The sequence below is a fragment of the Helicoverpa armigera genome, chromosome 17 (genome assembly GCF_030705265.1).
Source record: "Helicoverpa armigera isolate CAAS_96S chromosome 17, ASM3070526v1, whole genome shotgun sequence".
Classification (NCBI taxonomy): domain Eukaryota; kingdom Metazoa; phylum Arthropoda; class Insecta; order Lepidoptera; family Noctuidae; genus Helicoverpa; species Helicoverpa armigera.
In genome coordinates, this window is record NC_087136.1 from 82,266 (window position 1) to 104,860 (window position 22,595).

Below are 22,595 nucleotides of genomic sequence, written 5' to 3' on the forward strand. Positions count from 1 at the left end.
TACCTATTAATAGTTATTTTTTTGCTATTTAAAGTATTCTGTATGGTGAGTACAAGAAAGACGTACCTATGTGGAAGTTACTTTGTTGATGATTATCGCACGTCGGGGCTCCTGGGACTCTGTTGTCGCTTGGGGCGGGAGCGGCCGGGCGGGCGGCGGGCTGACGGCGCTGCGCGGGCGTCGCTGGGCGGGCGTCGCTGGGCGCTAGTGTGCCGCGTGGAGCTTGCGCGGGTGCGCGCTTTGTCTCGTGCGCGAGTGACAGTTGTTTTAGGCCGCGGGTGCGAACACAATTGATTGCATTTCTGTAAAAAAAACTAAGGATTTATTTAAGTAAACAACTTATTTCGCGAACGAAGTGTAGCCTACAAACTTATTATGTTGAAAGTTTTTTGAATAATGGTTTCGAAACACATTCAAATATAGCAGTTTCAAAAAGGTGAATATATACTTGTTGGTGTTTTTAAATATTGGTACGTACCTACTACTATTTATAAAATGGTCAATTGAGTACTTACCTACCTATTTTTACTCGTCCATGCATAATTCCTAGGTTTAACTCATCCGTAGATTCAGCTACTGGTTTCTCTTTAAATTATTGCTACTCATCATCATCTGCCTAGCCTTTTCCCTTCTATGTTTGGTTCAGCTTCCAGGCTCACCGTGCGCAGCTGAGTGCCAGTGTTTAACATGGAGCGACTGCCTGTCTTAGGTACTCCTCAACCCAGTTACCCGTCATACTCTATACCCCTTACTAGTCGTTGGTTAGACTTTGAGGGGCTCGATTCTGCTCATTTACTTAAGTGAAATGCGATTGATATGCAAGTGCGATCCAATCACTACTCAATTACGATTGAAGCGTATGTGGCATTGCGCTGTTTTTTCTTTTAAATAGGTAAACGTTTTTATCCTCTTCTACTAATAATGAATCACATTGTCTGCAAATGTTACGATTGCAATATGATTGTAGAGCAGAATACCCTAATGACCAAATGAGAGACTAATATCGGAATATGATCGGTCTTATATTAGTAAATATCTACATGGATGGTATGGTCTTATATTTACTAATATAAGACCCTTAGACTGCCTCGTTGGTCTAGTGGTCGCAAGCGCGGCTGCTGTGCTCGAGGTCTCGGGTCGGGCCGAAATCGCTTTGTGGAGAGCACGTAAATGTCGGTCCTGCGCCTGGGGCCCGATTCTCCTAAGTTTAAATTGTCAAAATCGAATAGAAATTGAATCGCAATAGCAGTTTTAACTTTATCGGGCATTATGCTACTAATATACCTAAGACCAATCGTATTCCAATGACACTCGATTGGCTTGCGATTGGTCTGCTATTTTGGTGATTTTGGTCTATACGGTAGTTTGCTATATACTTTCTAAGTATATCTTAGACACCATTGGCTGTGTTTCGGATGGCACGTTAAACTGTAGGTCCCGGCTGTCATTGAACATCCTTGGCAGTCGTTACGGGTAGTCAGAAGACAGTAAGTCTGACACCAGTCTAACCAAGGGGTATCGGGTTGCCCGGATAACTGGGTTGAGGAGGTTAGATAGGCAGTCGCTTCTTGTAAAGCACTGGTACTCAGCTGAATCGGGTTAGACTGGAAGCCGACCCCAACATGATTGGGAAAAGGCTCGGAGGATGATGGTAGTTTGCTGTACAATCATTTTGCAATCGTAAATCATTTGCAGACAAAATGATTCAATATTGAATGACAGAAAAGGATAAAAACGTTTATTTCAAAGAAAAAATAGCGGAATGCCACATACCTACGCTTCAATCGTAATCGAGTCGGGATTGGATCTCAGTCGAACCGAGTCGAACGTGAATCGTATGTCGCTTAAGTAAATCGGGCTCCTGATCTCTTTCCGGTCGTGTCGGATTGCCGTCCCATCGGGTCATGAGAGTGAAGGAATACTTAGGGAGTGCACCTGTGTATGCGCGAATGCGACCAATATGTCCTGCGCAGCTGGCTGATCTCCTTAAATGAGAACAGCCGCTGTGGCCAAAATCGGCCGTGGACGCCGATTATTATTAACATAAGACCGATCATATATCTGCTACTGCAGAATACCCGATAAGGTGAAAACTGTAATTGGATTACATTGTTATCCAATTGTCACATCATTACACATTATCACTCTATTCTTTGGTGAAAATCGCATACAATCTATACATATGTAATATGTATTATACTTATTCTTTGATAATGTTTACTTTTTATTGGAAGAAACCATAATTGTGTGTTAAGTTTTGGGTTATATTTATATCTAAATCTAAATATTTATGTGCAATAATAAGTGCAGAGACTTATGTTTGTTTGCTCTTTCCTATTTTATTTTAAATTATTTGTGATACAGGCATTATGATAATAGAGATAGTTGTATTTAGGATTTTTATTTGCCTCTCTCCTTACAAAATGTGCTGTATAACATTCAAAAGGATAAATGGTGATCTGTAACACAGGGGTAACCTTAAACAGACACCATTCTCTTACAAAAGCAACCTGTATTGTAATGTACCTAACACTGTAATTGAAGAGAAAATAAAGATTTTTATTTATTATTATAAAAATGTATGTCTCTTCCAGACCTCGGGACTATAGAGTCCCGGATTTTTGGGAGGCGAACGTGGGGCCGAAGCCAACACGCTGAAGCCCTTTTGAGACAACTTTAATGAAAGGGTGACACAAAACCGACGATTATCCCTGTATACACTATAGAAATGTACCCAAGGACAATCCCCGGTTCTGTGCTAAACTATTGCTAACTATGGATGAAAACTACTTGGGCTATTGTGATGGGATGCTAATGGACTAGGAATGGGGAAACTACGGGAACTATGGCACCTGCCGATGACAATGTATTAAATACATGTTAAAATGGCAGGTGGAGACTCGCCAACTCACTTACTGGGCCCCCGGGAATCAGTCACTGAAAAGCAACAAGAGGGCAACAGGGGCATGAGCGGCTGAGAAGGGTGAGGATACCTCGGCGGACTTTAAACGCAGATCACGCGCTCCCTGTGGGTCCAGCATCACCGGCCCACTCGCCACTTACCACGAGGCACCTACCCTCCGAGCAGGACTAACCTTGCTCTAGCGACTCCACTCTGACCGGCCGATGAAAGCAAGCCAAGAGGCGGGAGACCTATCCCCCGTCATGCTTCACTCCGGCAAGCCGGAGATGGGGGACAGTATACTCTCCCTGGAGCACTCGGATATATAGCCCCGCGGGGTCGCTACTCCCCGTCATCCGCCTCAGATGCCCTGCGGGGCTTATATTATTATATTATTTATTATAAGTAAGTAGGTACTTAAGTAGAAGGAAGGGATGGTTAAGTTTTTCTCGAACACAGACAGGCGTGACGAAAGACTTTGTTTTGTAGTATATGTCGGCGCCGATGGTGCTGGCTGGTTGCATGTTTGTGGTCGTTACGATGACGTCAGGTGACAACGTCGACTGAGCTAGTCTTCATGGAACTCTGGAAGAGAAAACACGTTCAGGCGGAGTGATCTTACAAAATGTATCCGATCCATCTGATTTATTGTAACCATTGAGAGTAGTAGTAGAAGTACTGAAATGATTATAGACGATGAAGGTCTTCTGTTTTACTATTTTATATCCTATCAAGATGCAAAAGATTCATATCACTTTTGGTTTGAGAAACTCAGAAAGGGGCACGGATTCTGGAAGTTGGCGATTATACATCCGTGCATCGGAGAGCACGTTAGGTAATGTTGGTCCTGCGCCTCACCAGTTCTCGGGCTCTGAGAGTTGAGGAACAGTGAGTGCACCTGTGTCTGCTCAAATGCTTGTGCACTCTAATGCGCAGGACAGGCGGGCTTATCTCCATTTATTCTGAGAACAGCCGTCGTGGCTGTTAATCAGCTGGCTAGGAGGCCATCAACACATAATCATTAATCGTTACACGTACGTAGTGTAGGTAGAAGAAATTGCTCAGAATTAGAAACTACTCAGTAGGTACCTAAGTAATTTAAAAAAAATATACTTATGGAGGAGCTATCAGATCCTCCCTAATGTCACATAAACTTGTGGTGTACAGAACATGCGCCGCAAAATACCTATGATATTGATGTTCGTGTAGTGGTAGGTGTTGTGTACGTGCGGGCATGTGGGCGCGCGTGCGGCCCGGTGCGCTGCACTGCAATGCAACACGACGCACGCGACAATCAACCCGATGAGACCAAACAGACTGCTCTCCAAAATAGTGCGTCTGATGGGATGGTTCCGCGTCACCGCCGAGGATGTCAGTTTTGCGCAGCACTACTACACGAGGGAACCTCTGCTCATAGAGTTGTCAAACCGCATACGGTGGCGGCAGCTCGCACGGTCGTTGATTTCACTTCTTCCCCGTAAATTATGTCCCCGTATCCCTTTATATACTTAAATCTTCAAAACTACGCAACAGATTTTCATGCGGTTTTTTATAGATAGGTTTATAATTATGTACAATAACATACATTAAATAGTGGGGAAATACTGTTATCCCGTGCAAAGCCGCTCGGAGAAGACGAAAAATGTACCTATGTAGGTGTACCTAAATGTTTTTTTCTCTAGAGAGACTATTGCAATGTATTTTAATGTCTTTTTGTTTTTAGTTCATCATTTGTATGCACCTGATTTTCCGACATGAAAATTTTATAGTAATCCTCAGTATCCTCACATATTAAAATGAACTGAATGAGAAGGCGTTCCTATTTCATTACCTACAGTTAGATCATCAGCAAAATAAGTATCTACTAGTAGAGGTATTATGTGGATAGGTACCTAATTATTCGCATCAGTGAAAAGTATGAATAAAGAGTGGTCCTAGGCGACCGTCCTGGGCCTTGAGTTCCCTAGTGAGGGAATTCTGGAAACGACTTTTATGAAAATGAAACAGTTGCACATACTGACCGTAAAAGTAGGTACCTAACCATCTCCGGTTTTGATGGGTAGGTTTGCACCATTCGGTTTTAAAAAGAAAATATGGAGTTTCGTGTGCCGCGGTAGTATGACTGAAATCGGCTTTCTATAAATATGTAAATAGTTGAATGTGAAAATTTATTTTTATAATTATATTTCAATGTGTTTTTTATATCGTCCATCAGTCATAGTAAACAGTGTAGCGAGCGTAAACGCAAGTATAGCGCGTGGGTGTCGCTGGCGGAAGCGGGCGGATGGTTCTCTGTGTGCGGTGCGAGGGGAGAGGGGGGGGGAGGTAGGTGCGTGTCACGCTGCGCTGTGCGATATTTAGCTAACCTTTGCGCGGTATTCTGGGCGCGCTATTTGCAGGCCCTCCGATAGCGTCGCCGAAATAGCCGGCACGCGCACCCGCACACACGCGCGAGCCACGCACACATGCACGCCGCGTCACATCACATCCAGGATTACTGCGCTCTCGACGGTTTCAGGCAATCTACTGAATGACTAGGTAGTCGCATCATCTACGTTGGTGTAGGTACAAAGCATGGAGAACAAAATGACTCAAGACTATGAATTTGACCTAAAAGATGGCACCTGACCTACCTGCATACTGGCATCTCCGCTTATCTTTCCTTATTCCGTAGGACCGTAGTACCTACATAGCTACTAATTTACAATAAGAGGTGTACGTTCATAATCGGTACTTAGGCAGGTAAGCTACCTACCTACTTCATCGTCCACTTCCAAGAAGTTTATTTGAAAGGGTATTGCATTAGTAATTGCTTTGCTTTGTGGTTTAATGGCGTCGTAAACGCAGCCGACATCTTTAGCTGTCAACTGAAACGACGCCAATCAATGAGTATTCTTCTGAACTATTCAGCCAGCGAGACGATGCTAAAAAACATATTTATTAAATAGTTGGCGAGCACTGAATTAAGTAGGTATATCGATAGCTCTTCTTAGGTACCGTAGAAGTTGTATAATATATAATAGTTTTTATTAAATACTGCACACACGGCGTGACACTATAATGTATTACCGTTAGGTATATACATAACACCTAATGTTGTTTCGTATTTGTGTTTCACAAAACCAGCTAGCTGCTACCTATCTGAGAAATCTCTTGATATTCATCGTCTTCATCATCATCCTTTTAAATCTATGCAATGATGGCATATGCAGATATTACGTTCGATAAAGATGTTCATCTGTTATATTGGACTAGCTGCGGAGTGACGGCGCGAGTGCGGCGCGGTGACGGCGCGAGTGCGGCGCGAGTGCGGCGCGGTGACGGAGCGAGTGCGGCGCGAGTGCGGCGCGGTGACGGCGCGAGTGCGGCGGCGACATGTGCGGCGCGTCGCTGCTGCTGCTGGCGGCGCTGCCGGCGCTCGCAGGTACGTCTGTCCTCTCCTTGTCTGTGCAGTGTGCTCCTCTAAGTCTAACACTTTCTTTTCATTTACCACTCGCGAATTTTTGTGAGCTTTTCCTTACGATCCAATATAATAGGTACATAATAAAATATGTACCTAGAGGCGTATATAAATGACTCATCATTAGCACGCCATTGTTTGACGATACAACTTTCCGCTTAGCTACCTGCCTGCGTTTAGGAGCACCGTGCTGCTCCCCTCATCGCTACAACTGTTGTGAAGCTATCACCAGTCTCGGACACCACGGCCTGTCGTACAGCCGTAGTGCGGACCAATACGGTCCGCGCGGCACGCAAACATCAACGACATTATACTTCGAGCTCGGCGAGACCAGGCATGTCGTTATTCCCTTAGAATTAGAAGATGGATAGGCCTTTAGTATGGGACGCAACCTGTGTCGATACTCTTGCGCCATCCCACCTTCCAAGTTCTGCGTGCTGTGCTGCTGCTGCTACTGCGGCCGCGGAGAACCTCAAGCGGCGGAAATATGGCCTTGTTGGCAACTATATTTTCGAACCGTTTGGGGTTGAAACCCTCGGGTCGTGGGGTCCGAAAGCCCACACTCTATCTTAAGATTTATCTAGGCTGCTGATTAACGCTTCTCGCGACCAAAAGGTTAGCTATTAGGTACCTCGGAAAAAGGATCAGCATGGCCATCCAACGAGGTAATGCTCCCAGCCGACAGCGATGGGGATGATTTTTTAAAAGCTTTAGTTTTAGTTTCTTTTTGTTTTTCCTAAAATAGTTTTTTTGACCTAATGATTAGGGCAATTGGGACCGATATACTACTGATTACAGCTCAACTTTTAATTAGCACGATGAAGAATATTGTACTTGTGTTAGTTCTACTTCTCCAAAGTTAATTTAAAGAGTACTTAAACTTTGAAACTGTTATTTGAGCTATGACACGACACTTGGCGACTCGGCGAGCGCTGCTGGCGTTCCGCTCGCTACTATATACGTATTACATATTCCTACCTTCATTATACATAGTTTTGCGCATGATTAATGCGACAGCTCCAATGCTTTGCCCAAACTCTTAGATTTGGGCACAACCCATCACATAGGCGGTTGACCATTTAAAAAGCCTAGCTGTTTTCTATTTCTTCAAGTAACATTGGAATATTTTAATAGGTAGGAAGTTAGTAAGTGCCTTCCATCTGAAGTATAATATAGCTCCAAAGCAATGTTCTAAACTAGGTGTAAGTATGCGTGAGTGCAGTCCCTTCCCTCGAAGCCTTAGGTAGGTTGCTTGTTCTCCAAACTATTGAGTTGTTTACTGGGGAAGGTGTGGCAACGTTCGATGATCCCAGTACAGAAATAAACGAATTGGGAAAAATTTATGAATTGGCAAATGTCCATAGGTTTAATCGTTGTGGAGGAAGCTCGGAAAACTGCACATGATCACTTCGGCGAAAAAAGGAAGAACCATAGTCACGGGCTTATATTTCTATTAATGTTTTAAAATTTTCACGATTTGCACACATATTTATAAACAGCTATGGGCCCAGTACGCGCTTCGCTCGTATAAATGAAAAACCGCTCCAGCCCCGGATCTTCATTATTTTTTAGGCGGGGCAAAAACTGAAAAATGCCGCCCCGCCTACTTACGTATATTTTCACCAACGTGACTTTTTTGGTAGGTAAAGGACTTAAAAAAATGTGTCCAAATCATTGCAGGCTCAAACTGTTGGCCAGATTTAGGTAACTTATGAAAGTCGAGACAGATTAATGTACAAAAAAAGTTAATAAGTTTTAAATGCTGTAAAGTACCTAAGAAGCAGCCAGAAGCGCAAACTTTTTTGTTTTTGAGGACCCAATTGCTATATTTTTGCTACGTTTGATTTATAAAAGGTAAGACAACGTGGATTTGACTTATGAAGTGAACAAGACAATGGCTGTGTAATATTGCGCGAGCGAAGCGAGCGCGAAATTTTTTTAGTGTACGATACAAAAGTATCTGATTAAGTACATTGTCAAGCAACAAGTAGCCGCGAGCGCAGCGAGCGCGAACTTTTTTTAGTTATTTGTTTGAAGACTCATAAATTAAACTGGGAATTATGTACAAACTAGCACCCCGCAGGTTTCACCCGCATCCCGTGGGAGCTACTGCTCGCACCGGGATAAATTATAGCCTATGTTACTCGCAGATAATATAGCTTTCTAATGGTGAAAGAATATTTAAAATCGGTCCAGTAGTTTTTGAGTTTATCCATTACAACCAAAGAACCAAACAAAGTTTTCCTCTACCATAATATTAGTATAGATAAAAAGAAACCGTGATTAGAGCGAGTGCCATTTGTGTTCGTTGATTCGGTGCCTCAATAAAAATAATAAACCATCAGAAAAAAGTGCATACCTACACAAGCTGTCATTTAGCCGCGAGCGTAGCGAGCGAGAATTTTTTCACTTAGTTTGATTATGTTAAAAGTGAAAAATAATCAAGTTGATCAATTACACAAAGCGAAGGCGACTTTTTTAGAAACTTTGCTTGTCAGTATCATGATACAATGTGGAACTTCCTTATCAAACGGGTGTAATTTCATCGAAATTTCCTGGTGGTGGGGCGTCCCGCAGCGCCCCTGAGACCGAGGCGCCCGAGTTATTCGCACACCCTGCACCATAGGTTAAGACGGCCCTGTAGATAACTACTAGCTGGTGCCCGCGACTTCGTCTGCGCAGGTTTAGTATTTCGAACAATATGTTTACAAATTGTAGCCTATGTGTTATTCTGATGTATAAGCTATATTATTGTAAAGTTTCATTAAAATCCATTCAGTAGTTTTTGCGTGAAAGAGTAACAAACATCCATACATCCATACATACAAACTTTCGCGTTTATAATATTAGTAGGATTATGGTAATCTGTGATGTACTTAGGATTTAAAATCAGGCAGACGCCTGATTTTGCCGCCCCCTGAATTTGCCGCCCGGGGCATGGGCCCCGGCTTGCCCCCCCCTAGATCCGGGGCTGAACCGCTCGACCGAGTTTGTGCAAACTTGACATAAACCATGTACTAAATAGTCCAAACAAAAGCTAAATATTTGGCTTGGATAGTTGATCCGACCGTTTTTGAGTTATAAAACTACAGCAAAAAGTGGCATTAATGTACACACATATATAGACTGGGGCTTAGAAGCGATTTTTTACTAGGTACCGACATTTTGACTGAATTGCACCGACGTGGACGCCGATGGACTGAGGACAACCCTCGCCCTGTCATATGTACATGGGTTATATGGGTATTACACTAACGACATCTTTTTGTCAGATTTATGAATGTTTTCGCAACGACGACAATAACTGATAATAGGATTCCTCGATGATGAACAGTAGCAGCAGTAGCAAGCAGTATCCATCTTCACGGTTGAATTTTTTGTATCTAATAAATTCCTGATTTCAACGGCTGGCTAGTGACTTCGTGGATGACGCGTGCGGCTCCCGGAGCTCTACTCAGTGATTTGAGCCCGATTCCAGCAAGTGTACTGTGATTGCCGACTTGTTTATTTAACGGTTTATTACACCTGTGATACATTCAATGTTCTTCTCTAATCCTTTCGGAGATACCTAATCCTTAATAATAAGATTCCTGTGCAACACTTTTAGCAAGATGCGAAAATCAAGAGGTTATATAGAAAGTTGTCGAATAGATTCACCGGGACGACGACATGCCCGACATATCAATCATCACAAATTCTACAAACAAAGTTGTCCATAATTGTACAAACAAAGCATTCGGTTTCTCCGAAGAGATCCCTAGAAGGTAGCCAGGGCACAGACGCCTTAAAATCTATATCAGCCATGTAAGGCCTGATAAAAGCGTCCACGGAACACCTTACTTTGCCATACTTCCATGCAGTCATTGATATACCTACATTAGTATCTCGTCAGTTCTCGACCTGCAAGAAGCGCGGAGTTGCGGAGCCCTTGTCTCTGCAACCATGTCCCGATGCATCTGCTTGGTCATCTTCTGAATGTATTTGTAACTGAGGCACTTTATCTACTACTTAATAGGTACTTAGATGACTTTGGGTAAAATAGAGCCGTGAAGCGGTATAGTGCGCTCGAAGCTGCGCCGCGCCCCGCCCGCGCCCTCTCTTGTAAACATTTTAACTAGTTAGTGCCGCTTTCATCTTAGCGGAGCTATTGTATATTACCCAAAGAAACAATATTCATTTCGTGTGCCAATCGTTTATAGGTCGAGGTAGACTGCTGCCCTATAACTGTACCTATTTACGACTGCCCAGTCGGTATCTGTGTAGCGGTGCCACCAGCAACACACCATTCATAATAAATAAAGCGCCCCAGTTATTAGATATCAGAGTAAGTTGTTTAAATTCAATATTGTTTTTTGTAATTAAACAGTTGCCTGAGCGGATGCGCCCGTATGCGCGCGGGCAGCCGAGCATTGTTCAGCGCGCCACTATTGTCTGCCACAGCGGCAGCGCTCAGGTGCTGCACACATGCTAGTCACACGTGCTGCATGTAAACAATGGCCTGACTAACGAAGCATTTGCGAGCTCAACCGGTACGCCAGCGAAATATTTCAACTGCCCACGGAGAAATTGAAAGTGCGAAACACCAACGAAGGATACTTAGCTATAGCCGCTGGGGTAATATCAGTACCTAAACTGCTGCGGCTAATTGCCTACTGGGATTTCGGTTCCATAGAAATAATCGAATTGTAAACGATTGTATAGGAGAAGGAACGCAATAGTGGTTTGTAACGGTCCTCAGGTCAGTGATGTGAGTGAGTGCGCAGGCGCCGCCTCGCGTTATTTCGGGCGGTTGCTCTACAAACGAAACCGGCAATGTCACAATGCGGTTAATTGCTTCTGTTTCAAGCCACTTATGTTTGTCGAACGAGATTAAAAGTAAGAATGATTTGGTATTGTTACGATGTAGGTACGTATAGGTAGCAACTCGACAAACCCCACTATTGTAGTTCAATATCGGTGCCTTTAAATATATACTACCTACCTATTTATTAGTTTGACTAAATGAACTCAGCTTAGTTCAGCTAACTGATGGTTGGATTTGAAATATCTATTATTTTAGTCATAGTTAGGTAAGTAAGCCACATCCTGGAAGGCTGTGGGCGATATTACATCTGGGTGTGATTAGTTTTACGGGGACGTAGCCCGTGGGCAAAATCTCGAGAAACGTCTTGTTTACAAAAATAAAAAACTTTTTTACAAAAAAATTTAACCGACTTCCCAAAACACTAAAAAGCCAAAAAAAACTAATTTTAGGTGCATCGGCCTAGAAGTCGGTGTCTAATGGATGTTACTAAGTTAATTTTGCCACCGACTTCTAGGCCGATGCACCTAAAATTAGTTTTTTTTTTGCTTTTTAGTGTTTTGGGAAGTCGGTTAAATTTTTTTGTAAAAAAGTTTTTTATTTACAGCTTTTCAGTGATACAAATAGTTGTCACTATCCGCATAACCGGAAAGTTCTCATCAATACGAATAATACAAGCCCAAACACGAGGTAGTCGGTACTCGGTTGTCGAGTTCTCTCGACCCTCTCTGGTCTCCATCATCAGATCAACTCCAAACCTTCACTGTTGCAAAGGTCTCGTCAATGCGAATAATATAAGCCCAAACACGAGAAAGTTAAGATGTGCCGTTTAGGAGTTCTCTCGATCCTCTGTCGTCTCCATCATCAGATCTGCCCTAAACCTCCATAGTATTGTAGTCTCATCAGATATACACATAAATATAAAGTTTTTACCCCATGCTCGCCTACAATTTTCAAGAGATGCCCTCGATTTCTCAGGGTTTCCACCATCAGATCCTGATCTGATGACGATGGGACCAAATGACAAGTATACCCTTTCAAATAAAAAAAGAATTTTTGAAATCGGTCCAGGCGTCTTTGAGAAATCGAGTAACAAACATAAAAAAAAAAAATAAAAAAAAAAAAAATACAGCCGAATTGAGAACCTCCTCCTTTTTTTGAAGTCGGTTGATGAACTTTGCACATATGCGAAAGTGGAGGATTAGGCGAGAACACCGATATTCCGCTACGTCCAGTTTGCGCTTTCTATCTTTGTAGGTACTATGTGTTACCCTCGAAGACTACTTACTTATTGTCCACGTAGCCTCACTGATGTAAGTAGTTGCCAATCTCCTCAATTGTTTTCACACATTCTATGCTTGTTAGCTGGTGCGTGGCATGGTGAGTGTGAGACACTGGTCGGTGCGCGCGCGGCGCGGGGCTAGGCGCGGCGCAGTACGCGCGGCAGATGCGCGCTTTACGAGCTGCGTGAGAGTGTGCGTGCGTTACACTTCCGCCAGTTACATTCCGAGGAAAGCGAAATGTTGTTTACTTCATTAGCATGTACTCACTGTACCTAACTATCACTGTCTATTGGGTTTCGATGAAATTGTTGCAATGTAACTAAACTGAAGGCATACTTAGTGCGAGTTTTACAAGTCAGTCGATACGTAACAGCTAGTTTATAAAAAGGTAAAAAACATCAAACAAAAAGAGTTGGTATATAATATGAATAGAGAGAAATAAATATCTTGGCAAAATTGTGGTATTGTGACGTAACATAGATATGTAGGTGGTACTGTACCTACATAATATAGATGCGTGGTTCGCACAGATGCCAAGCAACATAGTGGGTGACGCGGGCGGAGCGAGGAAGCGCCGCCGCGGCGCACGTGTCGCGCACGTGTCGCGCACATCCGCTGACTCACGCCGCACGTATCTCGTCAACTCCGCGCCGCGCCGCTACGCACTGCCTCTTCTAATGATTCCTTTACATTCTCTATTTTCCCAAAACTCGACAAGAATCTGTAGTCGCCAGTGACGTCAGTACCTAATTGAAAGCATGCGTGAATTTTTGCTAGTGGGTACAACAATGAATGAAATGTTAAACTGTAGGTCCCGGCGGTTGTCATTGAACATCTTTGGTGCCAGAAGCCAGTAAGTCTGACACCAGTCTAACCAAGGGGTATTGGGTTGCCTTGGTAACTTGGGTTGAGGAGGTCAGATAGGCAGTCGCTCCTTGTAAAACACTAGTTACTCAGCCGAATCCGGTTAGACTGGAAGCCAACCCCAACATAGTTGGTAAAAGGCTCGGGAGATTATGATGATGAGCAACAATGAATGAGAAAAAAAAAATGCAAAACAATAACTATGCGCATTTTTTGTCTTATTTTACGAATTAAGTAATACCTTTTGAATCACGCACAGTGTGTAACCTCAGCGAGTGCATCACTGGGTTCATAAACATGATTAGCGGCACTTACGCGAGGCCACGGCGTGCGTGCTTTGTTTATTGAGGCGAGTTCACGCGGGGATAATAATAATTAGTTCAATGTTAGTGAAGCTGCAGCGGTGACGTCCGGCATGCCGGTGTCGCTCACATGTGCTCGTGTATTTTCAGTCATTCCACGAATTGCATAGTTTACATTGTTGATGACGAATAGCTGCCGTGAATCAGGCGCGGGCGCAGGAGTACGCGGCGTGACGTCACGCGCCATTCACCCCGACTGTCCTTGCACTCGTCCTGTGTCGCTTATACCTATCTATGTATACAAATATCATAAAGAAGAAATATTTGTATTTGGAATGGATGAACTCAAAAACTAATGGACCGATTTCAAAAATTCTTTCACTGTTAAAGCTATATACCTACTCTTGTGGAGTAACAGGCTATTTTATTCCGTCATGGGCAGCGTCCCCACGGGACGCTGGTGAGACCGCGCGAAAACGACTACATAGTTTGGTATTGTAATAATAATTAATAATATATCATTTCACCGAGTGCAGTGTCTGCCTCGGTGGTCTACCTGTCGCAAGAGCGGCTGCTGAGCACAAGGTGTCGGGTTTGATTCCAGGGTCGGGTCGAAATCCCTTTGTGGGATTTAGAAACTTACACAAAGCTAGTTGGTGGAAGTTGGCGATTAATACACTCGTGCATCGGAGAGCACGTATGTCAGTCCTGCGCCTGATCTCTCTCCGGTCATGTCGGATTGCCGTGCCATCGGACTATGAATGAGAAGCAATAAGGATTAGGGAGTGCACCTGTGTCTGCTCAAATGCTTGTGCACTAAATATTTCTGCGCAGTTGGCTGATCTCCTTATAACAGCCGCCGTAGCCCATGTACTCAGTTGTAATTGTGCTTGCGCAGGGTGGTGCGTGGAGGGCGAGGTGGTGTCGGTGGTGGAGCCGGCAGCGGACGGGCCGGCCTTCGCGCCGCGGCAGCGCACCGCCGTGCTGGCGCCGGCCGGCCACGCCGCCACGCTGGAGTGCCGCGTGCTGCGGCTGCGCGACAAGTCGGTCAGTACCTCACTGCTGACCACTCACCAATGCACACGGATTCTATCACGAATCCTCATTACGAATGCTCCTTCATCAGAGTAGCGTTTTAATTTTAATCCACGTGTACAGTAAATATACTTTCAGAAATCTCAATCGTAAAACTAAAGCCTGTGTTTGAAACTTAAATTAGCCTCCTGGCAAAAGTCGATAGAAATAAACCTTATAGATTTAGGTTTTAGCTTGCCTGATGTGTCAGTTGCGAAATCATGATTTGCTTTTAATCGGTAATGTAGGTACGAATTGAATCGATTCTTGTTACTGAAGAACACTCGCAGCTCATTCGGAGGGTTCAGTTCTCGGTAGCGTATCCTCACGGCCAGCACCACATGTGGCGCTGAATCTCGCTCTACCCGAGAAATGACGTCAGTATAATACTGAAGTCGTAAAATGACTGATTACTCACTCCAATATCAAATGAAATAAAGCCAAAGCCCGAGAGTATCGTAAACATTCTGTGCCGATCCAGAAATATCATCGGAATGAATCGACGCCGAGTGTGAAATGTGAAACACATTTGAAGATTACACGATATGTGAGGATTGTGGGCGAGCGCTGGCGAGGGCGGGACCGCGGGTCCGTGTGACGTCACAGCGCGCGGCTAAATACGTCCACCTGACACTGATCGTGAGCGATGTGAAAAATGCCGGTCAACGACACGCCCCCCCCCGCCTCGCCTCGCCCGCACCGCACGAGCACGCCGCGTGGAGCGGCACGCGCCGCACGCGCCGCCCACCGCCGCGGAAGCCGGCGCTGCCAAAACTTCGATTTCGCGAATATTTACAACACTGTGTCATCATATTTCATCAATTTACCAGTGCTTTTAATACAGCGGAAGTAGAGTTTTTGAAAACACAATATTATGTAAAAAATATAGTATGTAGCGAAGAATTAGTCCTTGGATTCCAGGATTGTTGAAAACATGTATGTCTTTTCTGAAATGGGCATGTATACAATACATGGTAGTCAGCTTCCCAAATTCAAAATCTTTATTGAGAACTGATTGCTTTAGGGAAAAGAATACTAGTAGACTGTGCCTATATTATCATACCTCAAGGCAGCTTTAGCAACTTAATTTAACGTTATGGAACTCAAAGTCTATATGTATTAATTTTTTAATCTGAGGGCACGGCAGTGCCCCAGCCAAGACTCGAGCAAAGCGGGCACGGCCGTACTATCTTTTCTCGAAGCGTTTCGCGGCTTTTTCAGCCCCCTGTAACTTCCATATGATCAAAGCTATGAGTTTAGGTTTTCGATGACCAAGAGTAAGTATTAGAACAAGCTCAGTCTCAAAATTACAAGACATTTGAATAAATAGTTTACGAGTTATGAGCGATCAAAGTTACACCATTTTGTCACTGACTCACTCACTGACCGATCATCAAAAGTCTAAGGTACTTCTAGCAAACTTAGAACCTTCAAATTTGGCACCAAGATAGGTTACTAGCTACATATAAAGGGAAAATTATAAAAACCTGAAAACTTAATAAAAAAATAGGAAACAAATTTATATTTGCGGTTTTTCAAGAACATTGTGTATGAATTTTGACTGCATTGATAACTTTGTTATTTATTTATGTACAAAATGGTACTATTTGTTTTATTGTTACGTAGTGTGGTATATTGTTATTATGTATTAAATATACATACATATGAATAAAAAAGCTAGGCTAAAATGAAATGAACAATGATAAAATCTTTCATATTAATGCAGTGCAATACATACTGCATGCTCGCTCGATAGATGGCGTTGTCCTGGTCTAAATCGCGCTATGGTTTCGTTACATAGCTTAGTATAAGTAGTACTTAAAAAAAAATCAAATAATTACATGTGATAGCGCCATCTACCTCTGAAATAAATCTCTTTTGTTCTAAAAGATATTTGATTCAAAAATTCGACAATTTCGAAAATTATTAGTTTATTTTAAAAAAATGTTGTTTACGTGCTAACTAGGTGTACATATTTAGTTTGTTATATACACTCTTTTGCAAAAAAAGCGGGCACCTATGCGAAATCTTGGTTTTAAGGACTTCACGTGTGTTTCAAAGGGTTTTGATGACTGTAGTATGTTACTAGCATCAAAAGGGTTAGCCAAGCATGCGTGAGAGTGTATTCTAAATTTGAATTTTGTAAATTTGCTAAGAAACTGGTGATACCTTGTTTTGGACTAATTCCTGGTAGAAAGTTCATGGGTGTTTTGAAAAGTTTTTGACGTGATTTTCAGAAAACTGATAATGCAGTTTTAATTGATGATTAATGTACCTTTTTGTTACATCAAAACATTTTTGAAAAACTATGCGTATTTGATAAAATTTTCACCTGCTCTAAATGGTCTATGCTGATGATTGATGGCAATGTTAAGAGTTTCGGTATTTTTGCGTAAAGCGTTATATTGTTTAGATATTGTGCCCACGCTATTAAAAATAACAATTTCTCATAAATAAACACAATTTAGAGGAGTTTCAGTACTTTGGGCAGCGACAAAACCAATTTAAGGTAAGCAGTGCCGATCACAACTCGTCTCCTTTTGGACTTTGACATTAAAAAAAAAATCAAAAATTTGAGATAAATGTTAAAATTAACCACATGAAAAATGATGAGGAAGGTTTAAAACTTTCCAAAAAGTACAATTATTGCCGCGTTGAAGCTCTCGATAACTCCATAGGTGTCGGGTTACTAAACGATGATTTAACTGGAAGGGAGTCATGACTTCAAAATGATTGGCCAAACGTATGTTTTTACACGCTTTTTATTAGCTTCACCTGTATGTTTGTTTGTAACCGACTTCTTTGGGCGCGATTTTGACCCACTTTAAACGGCCAGATTTCGTTCAAACTTTGTAGATTTATTTAAACAATGTTCAGTTAGCCAATTATTGTTATGATTTAAGCAGGAAAGTGCTGTGAATACCAGAAAACCTGGGAGTTAACAGGTTTATTTAATAAAATGTCCGTGGGATGAAAACCCGCTATTTGAACGCTCAGACTCGTAGATCTTTAGAGGTTTACGGGGTTTCCCAAGAGGCGGGGTTATTTAAAAATCAGTGATCACGAGACCTTAAGACTTCGTGCTCACAGTCTATGCGTTATTTTCTGTATTTTGTAGATTTTCTAGATTTTTCAAAATGTCAAAGTCTGATAGGAACCGACTTGTGAACGGCACTGCTAACTTTAAATTGATTTCGTCGCAGCCCAAAATATTGATACTTCTCTAAATTGTGTTTATTTATGAGAAAGGGTTATTTTTAACAGCGTGGGCACAATATCTAAACAATATAACGCTTTACGCAAAAATACCGAAACTCTTAACATTGCCATCAATCATCAGCATAGACCATTTAGAGCAGGTGAAAATTTTATCAAATACGCATAGTTTTTCAAAAATGTTTTGATGTAACAAAAAGGTACATTAATCATCAATTAAAACTGCAGTATCAGTTTTCTGAAAATCACGTCAAAAACTTTTCAAAACACCCATGAACTTTCTACCAGAAATTAGTCCAAAACAAGGTATCACCAGTTTCTTAGCAAATCTACAAAATTCAAATTTAGAATACACTCTCACGCATGCTTGGCTAACCCTTTTGATGCTAGTAACATACTACAGTCATTAAAACCCCTTTGAAACACACGTGAAGTCCTTAAAACCAAGATTTCGCATAGGTGCCCGCTTTTTTTGCAAAAGAGTTTATTTAGTTAGTTGCATGTAAGTTAATCTGAGGGCACGGCAGTGCCCTCGCCAAGACTCGAGCAAAGCGGGCACGGCCGTACCATCTTTTCTCGAAGCGTTTCGCGGCTATTTCAGCCCCCTGTATCTTCCATGTGGACAAAGCTAGGAGTTTAGGTTTTCGATGACCAAGAGTAAGTATTAGAACAAGCTCAGTCTCAAAATTACAAGACATTTGAATAAATAGTTTACGAGTAATGAGCGATCAAAGTTACACAATTTTGTCACTCACTGACTCACTGACAGATCATCAAAAATCTAAGGTACTTCTAGCAAACTTAGAACCTTCAAATTTGGCACCAAGATAGGTTATTAGCTACATATAAAGGGAAAATTATAAAAACCTTAAAACTTAATAAAAAAAAGGAAACAAATTTATATTTGCGGTTTTTCAAGAACATTGTGTATGAATTTTGACTGCATTGATAACTTTGTTATTCATTTATGTACAAAATGTTACTATTAGTTTTATTGTTACATAGTGTGGTATATTGTTATTATGTATTAAATATTAATCAAATACATATGAAAAAAAAGCTAGGTTAAATGAAATGAATAATGATAAAATCTTTCATAGAATGCAGTGCGATAAATACTGCATGCTCGCTCGATAGATGGCGTTGTCCTGGTCTAAATCGCGCTATGGTTTCGTTACATAGCTTAGTATAAGTAGTACTTTAAAAAAAAATTCATGTGCCGGTTAAGCAGTACACGGCCTCCTAGGCTGAACTGCGAGATGCCATTCCAAATTCATGTGATAGTGCCATCTATCTCTGAAATAAACCCCTTTGATTCTAAAAGATATTCGATTCGAAAATTCGACGATTTTGAAGTTTATAATTTATTTAAAAAAAAATGTTGTTTACGTACTACTTTAGGTGTACATATTTAGTCTATACCCCAATATTATAAAGAGGAAAACTTTGTTTGTTTGGTTGTAATGGATAAACTCAAAAACTACTGGATCGATTTAAAAATTCTTTCACCATTAGGAAGCTATATTATCTGCGAGTAACACAGGCTATATTTTATCCCGGTGCGAGCAGTAGGGACGCGGGTGAAACCGCGGGAAAACGGCTAGTTTGTTATATATTTAGTTAGTTGCATGTAAGCTAATTTAATTTGTTATATACTTAGAGAAGAAAGAGACCTACAAAAAATAAATTAGATCCCACCAAAAACATTAAATGTAAAAAAAGCCAAGCCTCTACGCAATTCTTCCACCGTAAAAAGTTTTGAGATCGCATAGAAGCCAAGTCCTGTTCAACTATATTCGTAATAATAAATCAATATTTTGTGACTATATCAATAGTTTTGTTAACATTACAATAATATTGTCTTGGCCATGAGCACAAGTTAATACTCGCTCCTTGTGTGTCCCCGTGTAAATACCGTTGGATTTATAAATTTATATATGGACATGATTATGTGATTGGACTGATTATGGACTGATTGGAATTTGAGATCTCCATGGACTAAACATGCGCCATAGTTCATGTGCAGTTCATTGATCTTGCATGATACTGACTGTCGGTCATTTAGTAACAATAAACTAAAAGTATTTAATTCTGTGATATTAAAATTCATGTTTGACTTTCACCTCTTCCAGATAATATGCTGTATTATATTTATAGTTTATTGTGCTCATGGCCAAGACAATATTATTGTAATGTTAACAAAACTATTGATATAGTCACAAAATATTGATTTATTATTACGAATATAGTTGAACAGGACTTGGCTTCTATGCGATCTCAAAACTTTTTACGGTGGAAGAATTGCGTAGAGGCTTGGCTTTTTTTACATTTAATGTTTTTGGTGGGATTTAATTTGTTATATACTATAGAAGAAAGAGATACTTAGAGAAGAAAGAGACCTACAAAAAATAAATTAGATCCCATCAAAAACATTAAATGTAAAAAAAGCCAATCCTCTACGCAGTTCCTCCACCGTAAAAAGTTTTGAGATCGCATAGAAGCCAAGTCCTGTTCAACTTTAATTGTAATAATAAATCAACATTTTGTGACTATATCAATTAAATAGTTTTGTTCATTTTACAATAATATTGTCTTGGCCATGAGGACAAGTTAAAAGTCGCTCCTTGTAATAATGTGTAAATACCATTGAATTGATAAATTCTATATGGACATGATTTTACGATTGGACTGATTATGCACTGAAGAACTTAGACAAGGACTTAAAAGACTTAGAATTTGAGATCACCATGGACTAAACATCCGCCATAGTACATGTGCAGTTCAGTGATGGATGATACTGACTGTCATTTAGTAACGATTGAATAAACTAAATGTATTTAATTCTGTGATATTAAACTCCATGTTTGACTTTCACCTCTCCAAGATATGCCGTATTATATTTGTAGTTTATTGTGCTCATGGCCAAGTCAATATTATTGTAATGTGAACAACACTATTTAATTGATATAGTCACAAAATGTTGATTTATTATTACAATTAAAGTTGAACAGGACTTGGCTTCTATGCGATCTCAAAACTTTTTACGGTGGAGGAACTGCGTAGAGGATTGGCTTTTTTTACATTTAATGTTTTTGATGGGATTTAGTATTTGTTTGTAAGAGACTGTTTGTTTCCTAAATAAGTAAAATAAAAAATTTAAATGGGTGCCCGTGATTAAGTAACAGCCGCGCGAATCGATAAATCATAAGGTTAACCATTGCTTGGAGCCGACCCCAATATGTAGTCAGGAAGATGGACGCGTGAGCATCATGTAATGACGTTTGCCCCGTGTTTCAGAAGATAAGGAACGATAAATTGGTGGTCTCCGCTCGGTTGTCATTTAAACATCTTTGGCAGTCTATGTATATAGACGCACGTAACGACTGGCACTGCGTACTGCTGTACGCCTGTGAGCCTAGACTCGTGTGACAGAGTTGTGTTGAGCGATAGTAGGAAGTGTGTGTATGCGCAGGTGTCGTGGGTGCGGTCGCGCGACCTGCAGATCCTGTCGCACGCGGGCGCGGTGTTCACGGCGGACGCGCGCGTGTCGGCCACATCAGCCGCGGCCGACGGCGCCGCCAGCCGGCACACGCTGCGCATCGACCGCCTGCGCGCCGCCGACGCCGGCCGCTACGAGTGCCAGATCAACACCGAGCCCAAGATGAGCCTCTTCTACAACCTCACCGTCATTGGTAAGTGTCGACTCCAAATGGCAAGCGGTGGAGCTGCTGGCCCAGGCTAGAGATACTGACGCGTGTGGTGGTGCAGACGAGGTGGTGCCGGAGGTGGTAGTGCAGGTGGTGGGCGCGGCGCGCGTGACGGGGCGCGCGGGCGGCGCGGCCACGCTGGCGTGCGAGGCGCGCTACGAGCCCGCGCCGCGCCTGCTGCCGCTGCCGCCGCTCGACATCCGCTGGCAGCGCGGCGACGAGCCGATAGACTTGGAGGTGGGTATCTGCCGGTGGGAGTGATGGAGTGACGCTGGAGGGCGGTGCTACAGCGCGTGTGTTGCAGAGCGGGCGCGGCGTGGCGCTGGACACGCAGCGCTGGGCGGCGCGCGCGGTGTCGCGGCTGACGCTGGCGCGGCTGGGCGCGCGCGACGCCGGCGCCTACACGTGCAGCGCGTCGGGCCGCGCCGCCGCGCTGCGCCTCGTGCTCGACGAGGACGGTACGCTCACACGCAACAGATTGTGGCGCGTGGTGGTAGTGGCTGATGGTCAGTGATGCTCATGGTGTGTGCAGAGGCAGCGGAGGCGATGCAGCGCGACGCGGCGGCCGGCGCGGCGCCCGCCCCCCCCGCGCCCGCGCCCGCCGCGCTGCTGCCGCTGCTGGCACTGCTCGCGCTGGCGCTGCGCTGACCGGGGAGAGACGCACTAGGGACGCTCTTATGTACATTCTGTATATTTTGAACTTTGTAAATATCTACTGTAAATACATAATTATGGAGAGTTCATTGAGTTTTCCTTTAAAGCCTACGTACTATATACTACCAAATGATCATAATATATAAATAAGATATATATAAATTAATGCTTTGTGTAATAAATTAATGTATCACATAGGAAGTGGAGAAGAATGATGGCATCACTTTGGGTTGGAAGCACGCTGCGCCTTACTAATAAGAAAGATTAATAAATAAATACACTTGATGGCTACGGCGTAGTATGGCAGGCTACGGCGTGCTACGATGACCTCC

General features: G+C 42.5%; 1 protein-coding gene across 3 annotated transcripts; it reads left to right on the forward strand.

Moving 5' to 3' along the window:
* Positions 1-262: 262 nt before the first annotated feature.
* Positions 263-22,350, forward strand: LOC110377232 (hemicentin-2). Of its 3 annotated transcripts, none has more exons than XM_064038924.1 (7): positions 263-470; positions 6,158-6,326; positions 14,511-14,659; positions 21,375-21,594; positions 21,671-21,846; positions 21,914-22,067; positions 22,142-22,350. In XM_064038924.1, the coding sequence occupies exons 2-7, from the start codon at positions 6,278-6,280 to the stop codon at positions 22,255-22,257; spliced, it is 864 nt and encodes a 287-aa protein (XP_063894994.1). In that variant the 5' UTR covers positions 263-470; positions 6,158-6,277; the 3' UTR covers positions 22,258-22,350. The 3 variants fall into 3 exon arrangements, with proteins under 3 accessions (XP_063894994.1, XP_063894996.1, XP_063894995.1); XM_064038926.1 differs by having other exon boundaries at positions 263-436; positions 6,133-6,326; XM_064038925.1 differs by having other exon boundaries at positions 263-436.
* The last annotated feature ends 245 nt before the right edge of the window (positions 22,351-22,595 follow it).